The 16264-nt window shown below is 35.2% G+C and overlaps 1 protein-coding gene across 1 annotated transcript; it reads left to right on the top strand.

Moving 5' to 3' along the window:
• The first annotated feature begins 14959 nt into the window (after nt 1-14959).
• Nucleotides 14960-16036, top strand: LOC149155766 (glutathione S-transferase U19-like). Its single transcript, XM_089441142.1, has 2 exons — nt 14960-15343; nt 15487-16036. Exons 1-2 carry the CDS (start codon nt 15020-15022, stop codon nt 15850-15852), a joined length of 690 nt encoding a protein of 229 aa, XP_089297268.1. The 5' UTR covers nt 14960-15019; the 3' UTR covers nt 15853-16036.
• Nucleotides 16037-16264: the final 228 nt, after the last annotated feature.

The raw sequence follows: 16264 nt of genomic DNA, 5'->3' as shown, positions 1-16264 counted from the left end.
TTGAAGTAGAAGGTAAGGCTTACGGAAGTTAATGAAGTTGTCTACTAACAGAAGGTAGACAGTGGGTAAGCAACATGTTTGGATGCAAGATAGGTATACAATATGGATTTATATAGTAAAGTAGTTCTTTAAGCATAATGCACAATGGGTGCAAGAATATTTATAAAATTGCAAAGAATGGAGATAAGATGGTACCACTTGTTGTGTTATTTGAAGTACATTAGTAGATTCTAATTGAGTGTGATAAGGACACAAGAAGCATCTACGGGAACTCTTGACTTGCAAGATTGGGTTATGGAGAAATTCAGGACAATCCTAATAGGTAAAAGAAATCAAAGTAGATATCTCTAACTATGAAAGGGGGGTGTGTGATATAAACTCTTGACTTGCGGGATTGGGTTATGGAGAAATTCAAGATAATCCTAACAACTAAAGGAAATCAAAGTAGAAGCAAACTGAGAGAAAATGTAGAAATAGATAATTCTTTGGAGAATATATCTCTAACTCTGAAAGAGGGATGTGTGATATAAACTCTCAGTGTAATATTTTATGTTAACGTCTTAATAATGTTATATAAATATTTTAATATAATATTAATATCATAATTAAATTTTAATAATATATTGAATATTATATATTTATTAAATTAGTAGCATTATTTTGATAAATTAATTTTTAATAAATTAATATTTATTTAATATACTTATATATTAATATTTTGTTTAATATATTTATGAATTAATTAATATAATATAATATTAAATTAAATTATAAAATTTATTAAATTAAATTAATTAAATTAAAATTTGAAATCCTAATAACATGCCATAGTAATTATGATAATAATGCCTTCCCTGAACAAAAGTTTTTAAAAAAGAGTTATACTCTTCCATCACAATCGTGTTCTTTAAAAAATAAATGTTGTTGTAAACATTGCGTCCCTCCCATATAATTAAGGCATTTCAAAAGCATAATTGTGACTATTTTATACCAGAGGAACTTGAGATACACATCAGGCCGGAAGAGATCAGTTAAGTTGGTGCATACGCATGCTTGTGAGTGCATGATGTTCGGTGAAAGAAATATATATAAAAGAATAAAGTTCTCAATAAATTAATTTATATGAATGTATGCTTTTGCTTTATTATTAAAAATAATAAATCATTGCTTTGCGTTAATGTGCCACTCAGAAGCTGAAGCTTCAGAGCCGAGCGGGGGTTCGGGTGTACTATTGGAAGCACTGTTACAACCTAATCCATGCAGTAGAAACGAAATAGACGCAACAAGGAGGTCTAGCGAACTCAATAGCCATGCGAAATGCAGTAGCCTGATATAAAATTAGCTGTTAAACTTAAATATTTTTTTTAAAATAAATGATAAAGCTATGACTTTTTAATAAATTAAATATAGGAATGTCCCAAAAAAAACTGAAAATTATTTTCATACTTTCCATATTATTAGTTAGCTCATGTGTTAGATTAAAATTATTTCCCCATCATAATATTTTGCTATTCATAATTTAGCAATTCTAAATGTCGGAAGCCTAATTTTAATATACACTATATTGCCATTTATGATGAGTATATTAAACACACTTATTTTGGCTATTCATAATTTAAAAATTCTATAAAGGTCGGAAGCTTAATTTCAATATAGACTATATTTTCATTTATAATGAGTATATTAAACACACTTAAATTTTTTTATAACCAGCATAAGTTTAATTTAACAAAGGATCTAACATGAGAGGGATCAAATTTCTTTAGGTGTAAACTTCTTTTAAAGTGCAAAACTTGAAAAACAAATATTTCTCTCTCACACATAATGTGTAATTTTTCATTGTTTATATTGTATTTTTGAATGCTATATAGAGTACACCCTGCACATTAAATTGATTCTTTTGTTATTAATATATTTTTAAGTATAATCAATAAATATTTTATTTAAATACAATATCTTTTTACTTCTAATTATGTTACTTTTTTTTAAAAGTTGATATGAAATTATTGCATATGGAAAACTTAATAAACATATATAGAATATTTATTTTAATTTTTTATTGAGCACACATATATAAAATATGTGTAATTTTTTTATTGTTTATATCTTATTTTTGAATGCTACATAGAATACACTATGCACATTTTTTTGTTATTATTAGTTTCTTTTTGTATAGACAATATTAATTAACATAGATCTTCAAATAACATTGTTGAAATATTTTTGAAAACTATAAGGTTTAATTATCTTACTTGCACTTTTTTTTTTTCACTTCTAATTACTTTAAGTCCTTTTACAAATTGTTAAGAAACTATATTATCTCATATGAAAAACTTATTAAACATGAATGGCATATTTATTTTTGTTTTTTATTATAACAAACATTAAAATATATTAATATATTATTTAGAGAATGTTTTATTTTTATTTTAAGATAGGACAAACTTACACATCTTCATCATATTGGGTTGTGGAATGAGCCTCTAGGCTCACTTAAATCATAAGGTAAACTATCTAAACATGTATATCATATTCTCATTTTTTTTAACTATAACTAACATTACTTTTCTATTTAGAGAATATTTAATTTTAATTTTAAAAGACACATATATCAACAACACTCAAAGACAGACGTATTTACACAATCATCCTCATACATAATTATAAATAAACCTCCTTAATAAACCTCTTAACTCTACCCAAAAATTAATAATATGTAAATTTCCATGTGTTATCCTTGGTGCTTGTTACTGGAAAATGTCTGGAGGACAGTCAACATTTGGTTGTTAAATCTCTGAAATCTAATGAAAGAGTGAACTAAACCTTGTCAAATCAAATTTGACGGAGAATTTCATTATAAAATTCTACTCTAACAGCACTAAATATGAGTTCACTTACCTCGTTAGTGTATGAAGGATTGTCTAGAAATTCTATATCTTTAACCGTGACGGAGGGAAGAGCCATTTTGAAATTCCTACTATGACACCACTAAACTTGAGTTGTGAGTTCACTTACATCGTTAGTGTATGAAGAAATATTTTGAATGGTATTAAACATGGTATTCTCTTCAAAATGTAGCAAAACAAATCGTTAGTGTATGAAGAATGGTATTAAACATGCTATTCTCTTTAAAATGCAGCAAAACAAATCGTTAGTGTATGAAGAATGGTATTAAACATGCTATTCTCTTTAAAATGTAGCAAAACAGATTGGGAAAGCTGTAAAGCCACGGACTAATACATATTTGAAAGCATTCTCTAGTGACTATTAGAAATTTCGATAAGATTGGAGCTATCCCTTCTATCACTTTGCCAGCGGATTGGTTAGATGGTGCATCACAAAGAGGTATATATGGTTGTGGTGTGGTTCTTATTTTTATACTTATATATATATTTTTTGGCTAAGAGGCTTGGCATTAATACAAGAACAAAAACTATGGTTTTCGGGAAATGAGGTGGCTCAACATCAATATATGGGGATTCAAAATGCTTTATTGGAGGTAATTTGGGATTATATTTATTTGATCCTTCACTACTTGCAGGGTGGATTATGAGGATCAAACAGAGACTTGCAGGATGGATCATGAGGATCAAACAGAGACTAGTCGGCTTTTCCTCTTATACCATAAGACATGTATTCAGAGAATTCAACATGGAGGTGGATCAGCTGTCTAAGAAGGTCTACAAGGATATATGGGAAGATGCATTATAAACGCTACCTGGACCAGAACATTCTTGAGGAAGGAGATATCAGATTGCCATATTGAATCCTGTCCTAATTTGTTGGTTTTCATGTTATGGTTGTGAAGTCAAAATAATATGTTTTAGTCTTTTGGTTTCATCTCTTATGTTTACTTGATGTTGTGGCAGTAAGTTTTTCAGTATGCATTTTGATCACTGTTTGTATATGTGTGGATGGAATCACTACTATGTATGGATGAAGACTTATTAGAATATATGTATTGGTATTTAAATATAATAGTAAAAGTTAGTGTTCTGAAAAAAAAAGTTTTATTAGTTTTATTATAATTTAATTGTGAAACTAGTTGTGAAGACAATCATCATTGATTGCTATCCTCCAATATAAATTGACTCATCACTATTATTCAAGAAAACCCATACCACCTAAAATTATCTGCTAGTGATGCCAGAAACCTCTATATCTTAAATAGTTAATATGTTTCTTTATGTTGAAAAAACAAACTCTTAACAAAATAAAATAATTATAACCAAATAAAAATAATTTTAAGAAATACTCAACCCATTATTTATCTTATGAATTAAAAATCCATAACACTACAATAGAAAATCAAATTTCTATTCATTTTAAATTTATTATTCTATTTTAACTTATTTTAATAGCTGAGAACAAAATGTTTTTTTATAATCATTATTATAAGCCGTGTTTTAAAAATATTCTTATCCTGAGCAGAGCGATAACAATTATCTTTCTGATTTATCGTATGTGGGCGGCCTTGTAGGTTTCAGGAATCCGTCCATGCAGGATTGTAAGGCGTGTTTTGCTCAATTATACAACGAAGTGCAAACGATATGTAATTGTTGTATGGACGGCTTTATATATTTATTTGAAAATACTGTTCAAATGATAAGTTTTTAGTACGACCCTTACATTCCCAATTTCACAGTCTTATAACCATTTGATTTGACAGTGTCCAGACATCATTAGTTGTTACTATACTTGTTTGTAGTTATTAAAAATTAAATGTTTGTATCTAAAGTTATCTTGGTTAGTTTTAATGGGTGGTTTAGTTGGTTGAAGTCTCTTGTCAAGTTTTTGGGTCTCTATTATGAGATATGGGTTAATTTTCTTTGGGTCCATCAAGGTTAAGCTTTTAGTTGGGTAGCCTCACCCCTTAAGATTGACCTAGAATAATTAGGTAATAAAAAATATCTAAAGTTATCAGGGCTAATGGATCACTGAGTGTACGGGCAACATTAATTGTTAATATCACTAGTAAGTTTGTTGGGCATTAATTGTTAATATAAAAAGATAAGAGTTTTATATTTGTTTTTTTGTTAGGATGCTACAATTTTGGGAGTTCTTAATTTTTTTTGTTATATATATAGTATTTTTAAATGCATAAATAAATTTAGTATTATAGAAAATTTATGAGATATTTGAATTATGTAGAATTCACAATTTAGATTTATAAAACTAATAGATATTTATTTTATTTTGAATAATATTACAAGAAAATTAGAATAAAATTGATAAGAACTTTTGTCCAAAAAAAAAATTTTTAGTACCATGTATTAGATTATTACTAGTTAGATTGTAAATATTTTGGGCTGAGAGGCTTATTCTACATCCCAATATGAGAGAGATGGGTAGGTATTCTTAACCTCTAGTTGACACATGTCCTTTTAAAAATAAATATTATAAAAAAAAATATGTTATAATAAAAATTAAAAAATGAATATACATGTTTTACTCTCACTCTCAACCATAAGTAAAATATTTCAATGTCTTATACCAATTTTATAGAGATATAGAGTAACTAAAATAAATTTATTTTTATTTTTGCTTACTAGAAAGGGTTATAATTATTTTATATAGAGAAAGTACATAAAAAAATTATTTTAGCCTTGAACATAGTAAAATTTTTCAACGTTTAAAGAGAATGATCAATTAAAAATATTTTATTAAGGAGATATTTAATTCATTTAATTCTTAAATATGAAATTAATATGTAACATTTAAAAAATATTATTCATAAAAAAAAATCAATGTGAGTTATAAATAAAATATTTTAATATTGAGAGTTAATTAATATTCAAGTGTATTTAGAAATATATTAATAATAGAAAAATCATTTTAATATGGACAATATAATCCATAAATAAAATATTTCAAGAAAGTATTTAAATGTGTATACATTACATATCATTGAAAAAAACTATATTGACATTAAATATAAAATTAGAGGAAAAAAAATTTCTTATCCCGAAATGTAGTCTTATTGTGTCTACTTTTTAAGTAGAGTTTTTGTCAATTTTGTTTTAAATCAAGAAAAGATATGTTTGAATTGCAAGTTTACACTATGTAGTGTACACAATCCAAGTTACTAAGTAGATTTTGAAGATATTGAATCACTTTTATACATTCAAAAATGTAATTTAAACAGTGAAAAATTACATGTGGTGTGTGTATATATCTAAGGCTTGCAGGTAGATCAAATCTATAGTGTGCAATTTTTTTAGTGAAAATTTTCACTCTAAAAGAATTTTCACTCTAAAAGAAGTTTATGTGAGACTTTACTTTTACTTTTGCGGAGGAGAAAGTTGTGTAATTCTTATACTTTCTAAAAATATTTTTGTACATGACTCAAATAATATTTTTAAATATGCATGTAGAATAATTTATTTCAATCTCAACTTCGCTCATATGTATAACTCTTTAAATATAATATGGAGACTTATTCGGATATATGTATTGGTCTTTAAATATAATATGTACCTGAAGGGATTTGATCCCTCTTGGCTCTTGTTAGGTGTGTGGTTAAGATGGTTGTATACTAGTGTTAAATAATTTGCATCAACATGCACATTATATAACACAGTACGAGGAAGATCATCTCAATCTCTAGTTGACACATGAAATTTAAAATAAAATAAAATATTATCTAAATAAAAAACAATGTCTGTTATAATTAAAATAAAAATGATTTATATTTAATTAAGATCACTCTAAAACATAAGGATCTAACTTTGATTCTAGCTTTGCTTTCTCTATTAACTGTTGATTTTATACCTTAATCTCAAGGAGATGGGTGAGTAAACGTAATTTTATGTCACTTAAAAAAACTTATATTTACTTTTTAGGGTGAGGAAAATGTATAATTTTTATACTTTTTAAAAATATTTCTATATAAAAATTTATTTGAATACCCATTCAAATGAATTCACATATATGTATATAGAAAGATAAAAAACACACACACATATTCATCATAGTTCAGTGTTCCAAAGAAAAAAGTCATTACAAGTAGAAAAAGTCACATGCATAATTCATTTAATTCTAAATGTAAAATTAAAATTTATATGCAACATTCAAATAATAATAATAATAATAATAATAATAGAAGATAAAATATTTGAATATATAAAGGTACTTAATATTGGTGTGTATTTAGAAATATATTAATAATGAAAAAAATTAATATAGTTGAATGATTCATAAATAAAATATTGAATAATATATCAAACTCCATGTAAAGTAAAATATTTCAATGTCACCTATGTGTATATCTATATATTTTATAAAGTAATTGGAAAAAATAAATTCTTATGGTTAAAACATTTTAAAACATTTCATGGAGTTTGACTATTTTACATTTTGGTCATTTTTAGGTATTTTTTTAGTCAATTTAAACTAAACTTTAGTAAATATTTGTTGGAATTGCAAGTTTAGGCTGCTACATAATTCAAGCGTCCAATTGAATTTTCAAGACGTTGTATAAATTTATGTATTCAAAAATGCAATTTCAAGTGTCCAATTGAATTTTCAAGATGCTGTATCAATTTATGTATTCAAAAATGCAATTTAGTTGACCACTGAATATTGATAAGTTTTCCTACTGTAATAAAGAGAGATGTACTATTTTATTTCAAAACTCAGTTATGATAGACTCCCATCAAAAATGCAATTTAGTTGACCACTGAATATTGATAAGTTTTCCTACTGTAATAAAGAGAGATGTACAATTTGATTTCAAAACTCAGTTATGATAGACTCCCATTGTGGAGAGGTATCTGCAATTTGATTTGACAACTACCATTATGAAGAGAGGGAAAGATCTTATATTTAAGGGCTAAAAAGGATTAAATTTTTTGAAGTGCAATTTTTTTTTTTTTAAGTTTTATATTCTAAAAGAGATTTATTATAAAGATATTTAATCATTATGCATACTTTGTAAATTAATTAATAATTAGCATGGATCTATAATAATAAAATTTCATTATTAAATCCACCCAAAAATAAAATTTGATAAATAAATTAATCATAAATAAACAATCTAACCTGAAAATTAAATTTTTCTAAAATAATAAAAATGAAATAAACAAAACCAAACTAGATAGACATGTACACTAAATCTAATTAATTTGCATGCGATTAGTTAAATTATTTAAAACATCTCCCGGATGCGGGTGATTAATGGTGCCGGTACAACGCTTATCATCCAAGCAGGCAAGTGGTATAGCCACATGGCCATCCGCATTGCTACTGAGATGCCCACTCCCATAATTTATGACATTTCAATGAAGCCTAAAAGCAAAAAAACATTAATGGAGGGAGAGAGCCGAGGCCACCTACTTCTGGTTCTGGTCCTTAAGATGGAAAATGCTCTACGTCCCCCCCTGCGCTGCCTCCTCTCACTTGCAATTGCCTTCCCGCAGCGGCATAACCGAGCTCTAGAACAACCACCAGGAGAAAATGTCAACATATCTTCGGCATTGAGGTAATTGACGGTGCTCATTTCTCGCACAACCCGCTTTGCTGTTATAGAATTGTTGTTTCGCCCCTCAATTACACCTCAGGAAATCGTATTCCTCACTCCCCTGCCTCCACAAGCCACTCCATCCCTTCTCGAGCTCCTCCAAGCACCCAATGAATTGATATTCACCATGCAAATATGCCCCACCTGAGGCACAGAATGAGAAGTCACAGGGGAAGCAGTCAAGGGAGAGAAATTTTCCCTCCCTTGTTGTCCCTGTCTGATTCGACTCAGGCAGACTCCTCCTCGCCTTCAACTGTGGCTCATAGTAGCGGTCGCTTTCCCATCACCCGCAGTGGAAGAGGGTAGGCCCATAGTGTTGGGCATCGGCATAATGCAAAGACCCAACACTCACAAGATGACTATGAGCCTACGATGAATCCCTCTCACTCCACCCAATTCAAATTCAGATGCACCCTGAACCGCCCCCGTATAATTGCCACTATCTTTGTTGCCTTCAGGGAAGAGCCACAATGCAAACAATTTAGGATAGCATCATTCCAGATAGGATGGGCAATAGCAGGCGGAACATCTCGCAAGGTGATGCTCGGAACAGGATGGACGCTGCTTTCTCTAACCCAGAAGCACTGAATAAGATGAGTAACACCATAGGTGTTGTAAGGACCTGTAGTCCTTATGCGCACACTCTGGCTTGAAGTGCGAGCTCGATCTATGCGTGCGGAGGCATTATGTTATAATGAAGTGTGTAGGAGGGAAGAACGACGAGTTTTTATATGCATGGAGGCATGGGTTAAAACTTATGGAGGCCGACGTTGCATGTGGGCATTTGGAGAAGGTTGATGAGATGTTTTGGAGATAATTGCGTTGGAGTTGAGGGCGTGGGAAAGTCGGCTGGGCAGCCAAGACTTCGCCCTGCCACTCATATAAACTAGCATGTGGTGGAGGTCATTTGAACCATCGCTCATCGCTCAACACATAAAGACTTCGCTCATGAAGAAGAGGAAGGCACAGAACTAGGGGTGGATGCAGCAAGAGGTAAAGGCATAGTTTTGTGATGCACCCATTCTTGGGCAAGGCCACACGAAGTTAAGTGTCATTTCTTGGATTTGGGTGAAGGGCGCGGGTAGAGGTCATCCGCCGGTTGAGAAAGGCATGCACGGGTGTAGTGCCCGGTTTGTGCGACGACTTGGCACGGGTTCTTGGGTGGCTCGGGTGAGCGCCCGGCCGTTGTGCAAGTGTGCACAGGTTGACTTTTGGTGAAGTGTTGAGATTGTGAACATAGCTGCGACTTGTGCAGAGGCGCTTGTGTGTGGTGACTTGGAGGCGGGTGCAAGTTGGGAAAACAACATGATCGTGCGACAAGGTGAACGAAGGGTTGGTGAGTCGTGCGGTGATAATGCAGAGGCGCCGATGAGCTAGGCAATCGAGTTTGCCGAATGTTGTAAAATTTGGCTTAGTATGAAACTTGGAGTTTCCAAGTATACTTGTAAAGCTTTGTAAAATTGAAAGACTGTATAATATATTATTCAGGCAGACTCATTGTTTAGAGAGTTGCCCCTCCCTTTATAATGTGCAATTTTGTTCTTCATGTATAATTTCTGATGTTAATGAATGTGTATGGGTGTTCATTGGTAGTCCACGAACATAAGTATTGGTGAAAAGAAAGTGTTCGGTGGTGTCGCATCTCGCTTAGAGTGTTTGAAAGACTACCGCCAGCCTGGGGGCGTGGCAGTTGGTATCAAAGCTAGTCTGAAGACTTGGAGGAGTCTTGCAGGAAACTGGGTGAAGCAGGTATGTAGGCACTTGATAGTTGGTGACAGTGAAGTAGGTACTTGCAGGTGAAGGAAGCTGTTTCACATACAAGTGGAACAATAGCTAGTTCAGGTTGCAAGAATCTTGGTGAAGCTGTTGGATGGTCGAAACTAGATCGCAAAGAAAAAGGAAGATGTTAGCAATGGCAGTTGAATCTTAGGCTGGGTCTAGTCATAGTGCAAAGGATGCTACTATGGAATTCATTGAAAAAGTGTTGGAGAAGATGGAGGACTTGGAAGCTTTCTGGACTAAGAAGATGGACTTAATCGAGAGAGATCAAGAGGCCAATTCGAAGATGAAGGAAGAGCTCGATGAACTCCAGACTAAACACCAGTACACTGATCTTATGTGTACACAACTTGAAGTAAGGGTCAAGGAGGTTGAAGAGGCAAGAGACCAAGGTCTTGCAGAGATCATGGGCTTTCGAAAATCTATTGACGAAGCTAGAGATGAGATTGCGGTGTTGAAGAAGGCCATGAGGCATAACTCAGGTGGAGGAGTGCCTCATGTGAAAGTCAAGGAACCAGAATTTTACAATGGTACAAGGATTTCAAAGACTCTTGGCAACTTTCTATGGGACATGGAGCAATACTTGGAACGATTGGGTCTATTTGATAATGAGACGAAGGTTAAGGTAGCTGCTCAGTTCTTGACAAAGGATGCTAAGATGTGGTGGCGAAGGAGGATGGATCAGATTGCCAATGGCAGTGCTGGTGACATTACTTCGTGGGATGAGATGAAGAAAGCTTTGCAGACCCATTTTAGTCCTTAGGATGAAACGTGGGAAGCAAGGATGAAGATAAAATTCATAAAGCAGACCGGGAACCTTCAGAAATATTAGCGGGAGTTTGCAAGTGCAGTTCTGGAACTTCCTGACATGGCGGAGAGAGACAAGGTGTTCAATTTCATTATCGGGTTGAAGCCCTGGGCACGCAATGAAGTGAAGAGGCAGAGGATTAGAACACTTGAGGAAGCTTTTGCTGCTGTGGACAGGTTGGTGGAGCATTATGGACTTCTGATGATAGGAAGAAGAAGTTCGAAAAGCCGAAAGATAAGAAGAAGGATGATGCTTCGAAATCAGATGATAATTCGAAGACGAAGAAAGCCTTGAAGTGTTGGATATGTGCTGGACCACATACGGCGAAGAATTGTCCTTCTAGACCGAACGTGGTTGTGATTGCACAGTCTAATGCGAAGAATGAAGAAGCTTCTGTGGGGATCATACAGATACTTGGTGCTGCTGCTGCTACAAAGGTGATCCCTCGGAGGGATCCTGAGAGGAACAGGTTGGAGTATGTTTGGATGAAGGTTGGGGGTGCTAATATGCTCACTATGGTGGATAGTGGGGCTACTCACAACTTCATGGGTGAAGGTACTGTGAGAAGGATTGGGCTGAAATTTGTACCAGTGAAGGCACAAATGAAGACAGTGAATTCTCCTCCTGATTGTGTTCTTGGTGTAGCTGAAAAAGTGGACACAACACTAGGTGAGTGGACAAGGAAAGTTGACTTCACTATAGTGTGAATTGATGACTATGAAGCTGTGTTGGGAATGGAATTCTTGAAACAGTTCGATGTTATGATTATTCCACATTTGAAGAGGCTGTACATTTACGATGGAAGGGAGGATGTGCCCATTGGTGTTCCAACCATTGGAGTGACAAAGCCTGATTGTAAGTTGGTAGTAATGCAAATGGAGGACGAGAAGCGAATGGAAGATATGAGTAAGCGGTTGTCTACGATTGAGACAAAGCTTACCGAACAATCATTGGTCATCAAGACACTTTCAGGTAGTATCTTGGATTTGTCATGAAGGCTAGAAATGGTTGAAGATGATGATGATGATGATGATGAGGCATATGTGAGGCCGAATGTCCGAGAGGAGGATCGGGTCACTTATCTACAGAGGATGGAGATAGAAAATCATGACAGATGGATTGAAATGATTAGTGAGGGTGAGCCTTTAGGCTCTACTCCCTCCACATCTTCTTAGATGAGAAAGAAGATGGGGCTCATTGTTAGCTGCTCATGGCAGTGAGTCCTTAAAATAGGTTGAGCAAGTATGACAGATGGTGCAGGGATGGCTTGGCATCAAGCATCATGACATATTGCAGATGGGATGGAGTTTCCATGGACCTGAGCATGGGAGAGATTCTTGGTGAGTCCGAGATGTGGCAGAATCCGAGATAGACTGATAGAGGCATAAGGATGTTCACTCTCATGGCTTGAGCATGATAGTTGGATTAGCTACCCAACTAATTCAAATATGGGGTCCAGAAGTGCACGGAGAGATGCTGGCATCAGGCAGACGAGGAGGACAGTTCAGAGGATGAGGACGACACATGATGGAGATGGGAATTCTAGATATATTGCAGGGATGTTTGCAGTATGTGGAAGAGTTGACATCATGTATCGAGGATGAGACAGATATTGATGATGATCTTGGTGGATGGCTACCGGGATGGTATGTTGTCAAGGACGACAACGACTTCAGGTGGAGGAGGATGTAAGGACCTGTAGTCCTTATGCACCCGCTCTGGCTTGAAGTGTGAGCTTGACCTATGTGTGCAGAGGCATTATGTTATAATGAAGTGTGTAGGAGGGAAGAGCGACGAGTTTTTATATGTGTCGAGGCATGGGTTAAAACTTATGGAGGCCGACCTTACGTGTGGGCATTTGGAGAAGGTCGATGAGATGTTTTGGAGATAATTGCGCTAGAGTTGAGGGCGTGGGCAAGTCGGCTGGGCAGCCAAGACTTCGCCCTGCTACTCATATAAACTAGCATGCGGTGGAGGTCATTTGAATCATTGCTTATCGCTCAACACATAAAGACTTCACTCATGAAGAAGAGGAAGGCGTAGAATGAGGGGTGGACGTAGCAAGAGGTAAAGGCGCAATTTGGTGAAGCGCCCATTCTTGGGCAAGGCCGCACAAAATTAAGTGTCGTTTCTTGGATTTGGGTGAAGGGCGCGCGTAGAGGTCACCCGCCAGTTGAGAAAGGCGTGCACGAGTGTGGCCTCTAGTTTGTGCGATGACTTGGCATGGGTTCTTGGGTGGCTTGGGTGAGCGCCTACCCGTCGTGCAAGCGTGCATGGCGTGCCTTTTGGTGAAGTGTTGAGATTGTGAACGGAGGTGCGACTCGTGCAAAGGCGCCCGTGTGTGGCCACTTGGAGGCGCGCCCAAGTTGAGAAAACAACACGATCGTGCGACGAGGTGAACGAAAGGTTGGTGAGTCGTGCGGCGACCGTGTGGAGGCGCCGATGAGTTGGGCAACTGAGTTTGCCGAAGGTTGTAAAATTTGGCTAAGTATGAAACTTGGAGTTTCCAAGTATACTTGTAAAGCTTTGTAAAAATGAAATACTGTATAATATACTATTCAGGAAGACTCATTGTTCAGGGAGTTGCGCCTCCCTTTATACTGTGCAATTGTGTTCTTCATGTATAATTGCTGATGTTAATGAATGTGTATGGGTGTTCATTGGTATAAAGGAAACATTAATAATACTTGGTTGCGAAACACAAACTAAGTAGGAATAAGTGGTTAGGCGTAGTCCACGAACATAAGTATTGGTGAAAAGAAAGTGTTCGATGGTGCCGCACCTCGCCTAGAGCGGTTGAAAGACTACCGCAGGCTTGGGGGCGTGAAAGGTGGTATTTGGAAGGTGGTAGACGAGACGAACATTCCAGGTGGAAAAGAGCAGTGGGATGCCATGACTAGTGGATAGCAGCAAGTCGACGATGACCCTTATGCCTATGGGTGTCTCATCGTGGAGGAGCCCCTGCCACCTGCTGACACCTAGTGGACTTTGGTTCTTTTTTCCAGATTCTTAGATACCAGGTCACCATATCTGGGGTCTTTTTTGTTGTTTTAAGCTGTAATGGCTGTTACATGGGGTCTTTTTGGTTTTTTTTGTCTTGCTGAAAAAACTCTCAAACATGGAAATCACAGCTCACTTTTTTGGACTTTTTTGGATTGGTTTCCCCTTAGGGATGGTCACATTTTCAGTCACTATTTGCTAATATGTAATAATTACTATGAGCCAGGTTCTACAGAGCCCAGTGCCTCAGTGTAACATATTTTTGTATCTTTAATAAAATTAGTCTTATTCAAAAAAAAATTAGTCTTATTCAAAAAAATACTTATTTAAATAACAGAGGGAATTGCATTTCCAATTCCGATGCTCGCGTTACCCAATCTTTTCTGGAATCAACCCACACAAAACTAAATCTAAAATTTAATAAAAACTAAACCTACATAAATCAGTCAAGAAAACCGATATAATATGATGCGGATAGAACTTTGAAATAAAGGGCATTTCTGTGAGGAACAACAACCATCTCACTGCATTGTTCAAGCTGTATGTTATCTCAACGATCTTTGGACGCTTATTTGAGATAATAAAATAGATATAATAGGATGCGCAGAGAACTTTGAAATGAGCGGCCAATACTCTGAAGAACAACAACAATCTGACTACAATGTTCAATAATTCTCAATTATTACGCACCCTGACAACAACCTGATTACATGCTCAATTATTTGCAATTATTTAGTTCTGCCAAAAGTCAAGTGGAGGAAGATCTTTGTCTTCTCTGGAGAGGTACGGAAAAAGTGAGGCTAAATAGTGGGGTAAGGGACCAGGTACCACGCCAAGCAAGCAAGGTTGGGCAGTCATATTTCATACTTGTGTGCTTCCTGTAATTTTCAGTAGTTTAATTTTAGACGGCGAAAATGGGCCAAGGGGAGGAGCAGGTGAAGGTGCTGAGCCTCTGGGTTAGTCCCTTCAGCATGCGTGTTTTGATTGGATTGGAAGAGAAGGGCGTGACATATGAATACCAAGAAGAGAATCTCGACCCCAAGAGTGACCTGCTGCTGCAAATGAATCCAATTAACAAGACGGTACCTGTCCTCATCCACAACGGCAAGCCTGTGAACGAGTCTCTCATCATTCTCGAATATATCGATGAGGCCTGGCCCAACTCTAATCCATTCATGCCGTCCGACCCATATCACCGAGCCGTTGTAAGATTCTGGGCAGACTTTCTGAACAAGAAAGTAAGCATAATCACACCCAAACTAATCTTTACCCTAAATTTTATTAATGCATTGCATTTTAGGTTTAATACATGCAATTTGTGCTATTCCATTTATATGAGGAGCACTTTCTGATACATATGAATTCGTGCGATTTCTTCCAGTTCTTCCAGGATGCATTTTATGGTATTTTGAAAACTGAAGGAGAAGCTCTAGAAGAGGGTAAGCGTTGTATGTTAAAGTACCTCGGATTCCTTGAAAGGGAGCTGTCAAAAGGCGGAGATAAGCCTTATTTTGGAGGGGAGCAGTTTGGGTACCTGGACATTGCATTCATTCCCTATGCATGTTGGTTCCATTCATTTGAAATGTTTGGGAAATGGAATATACCATGGGAAAGTGAGTTCCCAAGGCTCCAACTTTGGATGAAGAAGTGCATGGAGAGAAAGAGCGTGAAAAAAATCCTCCCGGACCCTCTTAAGGTTTTGGAATATGCCATTCCATTTAGGAAGAAATTTGTCACCTCCGAGTAACTGAAAATCTGAATTACTTGCATCAGCGTAGCCATATACATATAGTTATATGACCGTGTCTAGTAGATTAGTAATGCGGATAAGTTCTTACTTCAGTGTTCTCGTTAGTGTTTCTAGGCTTATGGACTTTGGATCCCCAGAGACTGTGACCTTTGAACTAGAGGTTTAAAGTGGCTTCGTCACTGCAAACACTCGTACCAATAATAAGTTTTATTATTATGTTAACTTTAATATTTGAATCGTTTCGTTTTAGTTCTGTCGTTTTCATTTCGAATGGTTCAATAAGATCTTTGCAAATTTGAAGCGAAAGATATATCTAATTTCTCAGCATTGAGATAGCAGGAATGTAATATTGTTGGAAAAGATTGTCTTTGTAAAGTTGTGTGCGAATATGGCAATGTAGAAGAGAAAA

The sequence above is a fragment of the Pinus tabuliformis genome, chromosome 9 (genome assembly GCF_031772625.1).
Source record: "Pinus tabuliformis cultivar Carrire ecotype Pingquan chromosome 9, CPIR1, whole genome shotgun sequence".
NCBI classification, from domain to species: Eukaryota; Viridiplantae; Streptophyta; class Pinopsida; order Pinales; family Pinaceae; genus Pinus; species Pinus tabuliformis.
This window is presented reverse-complemented; position numbering and strand designations above follow the sequence as displayed.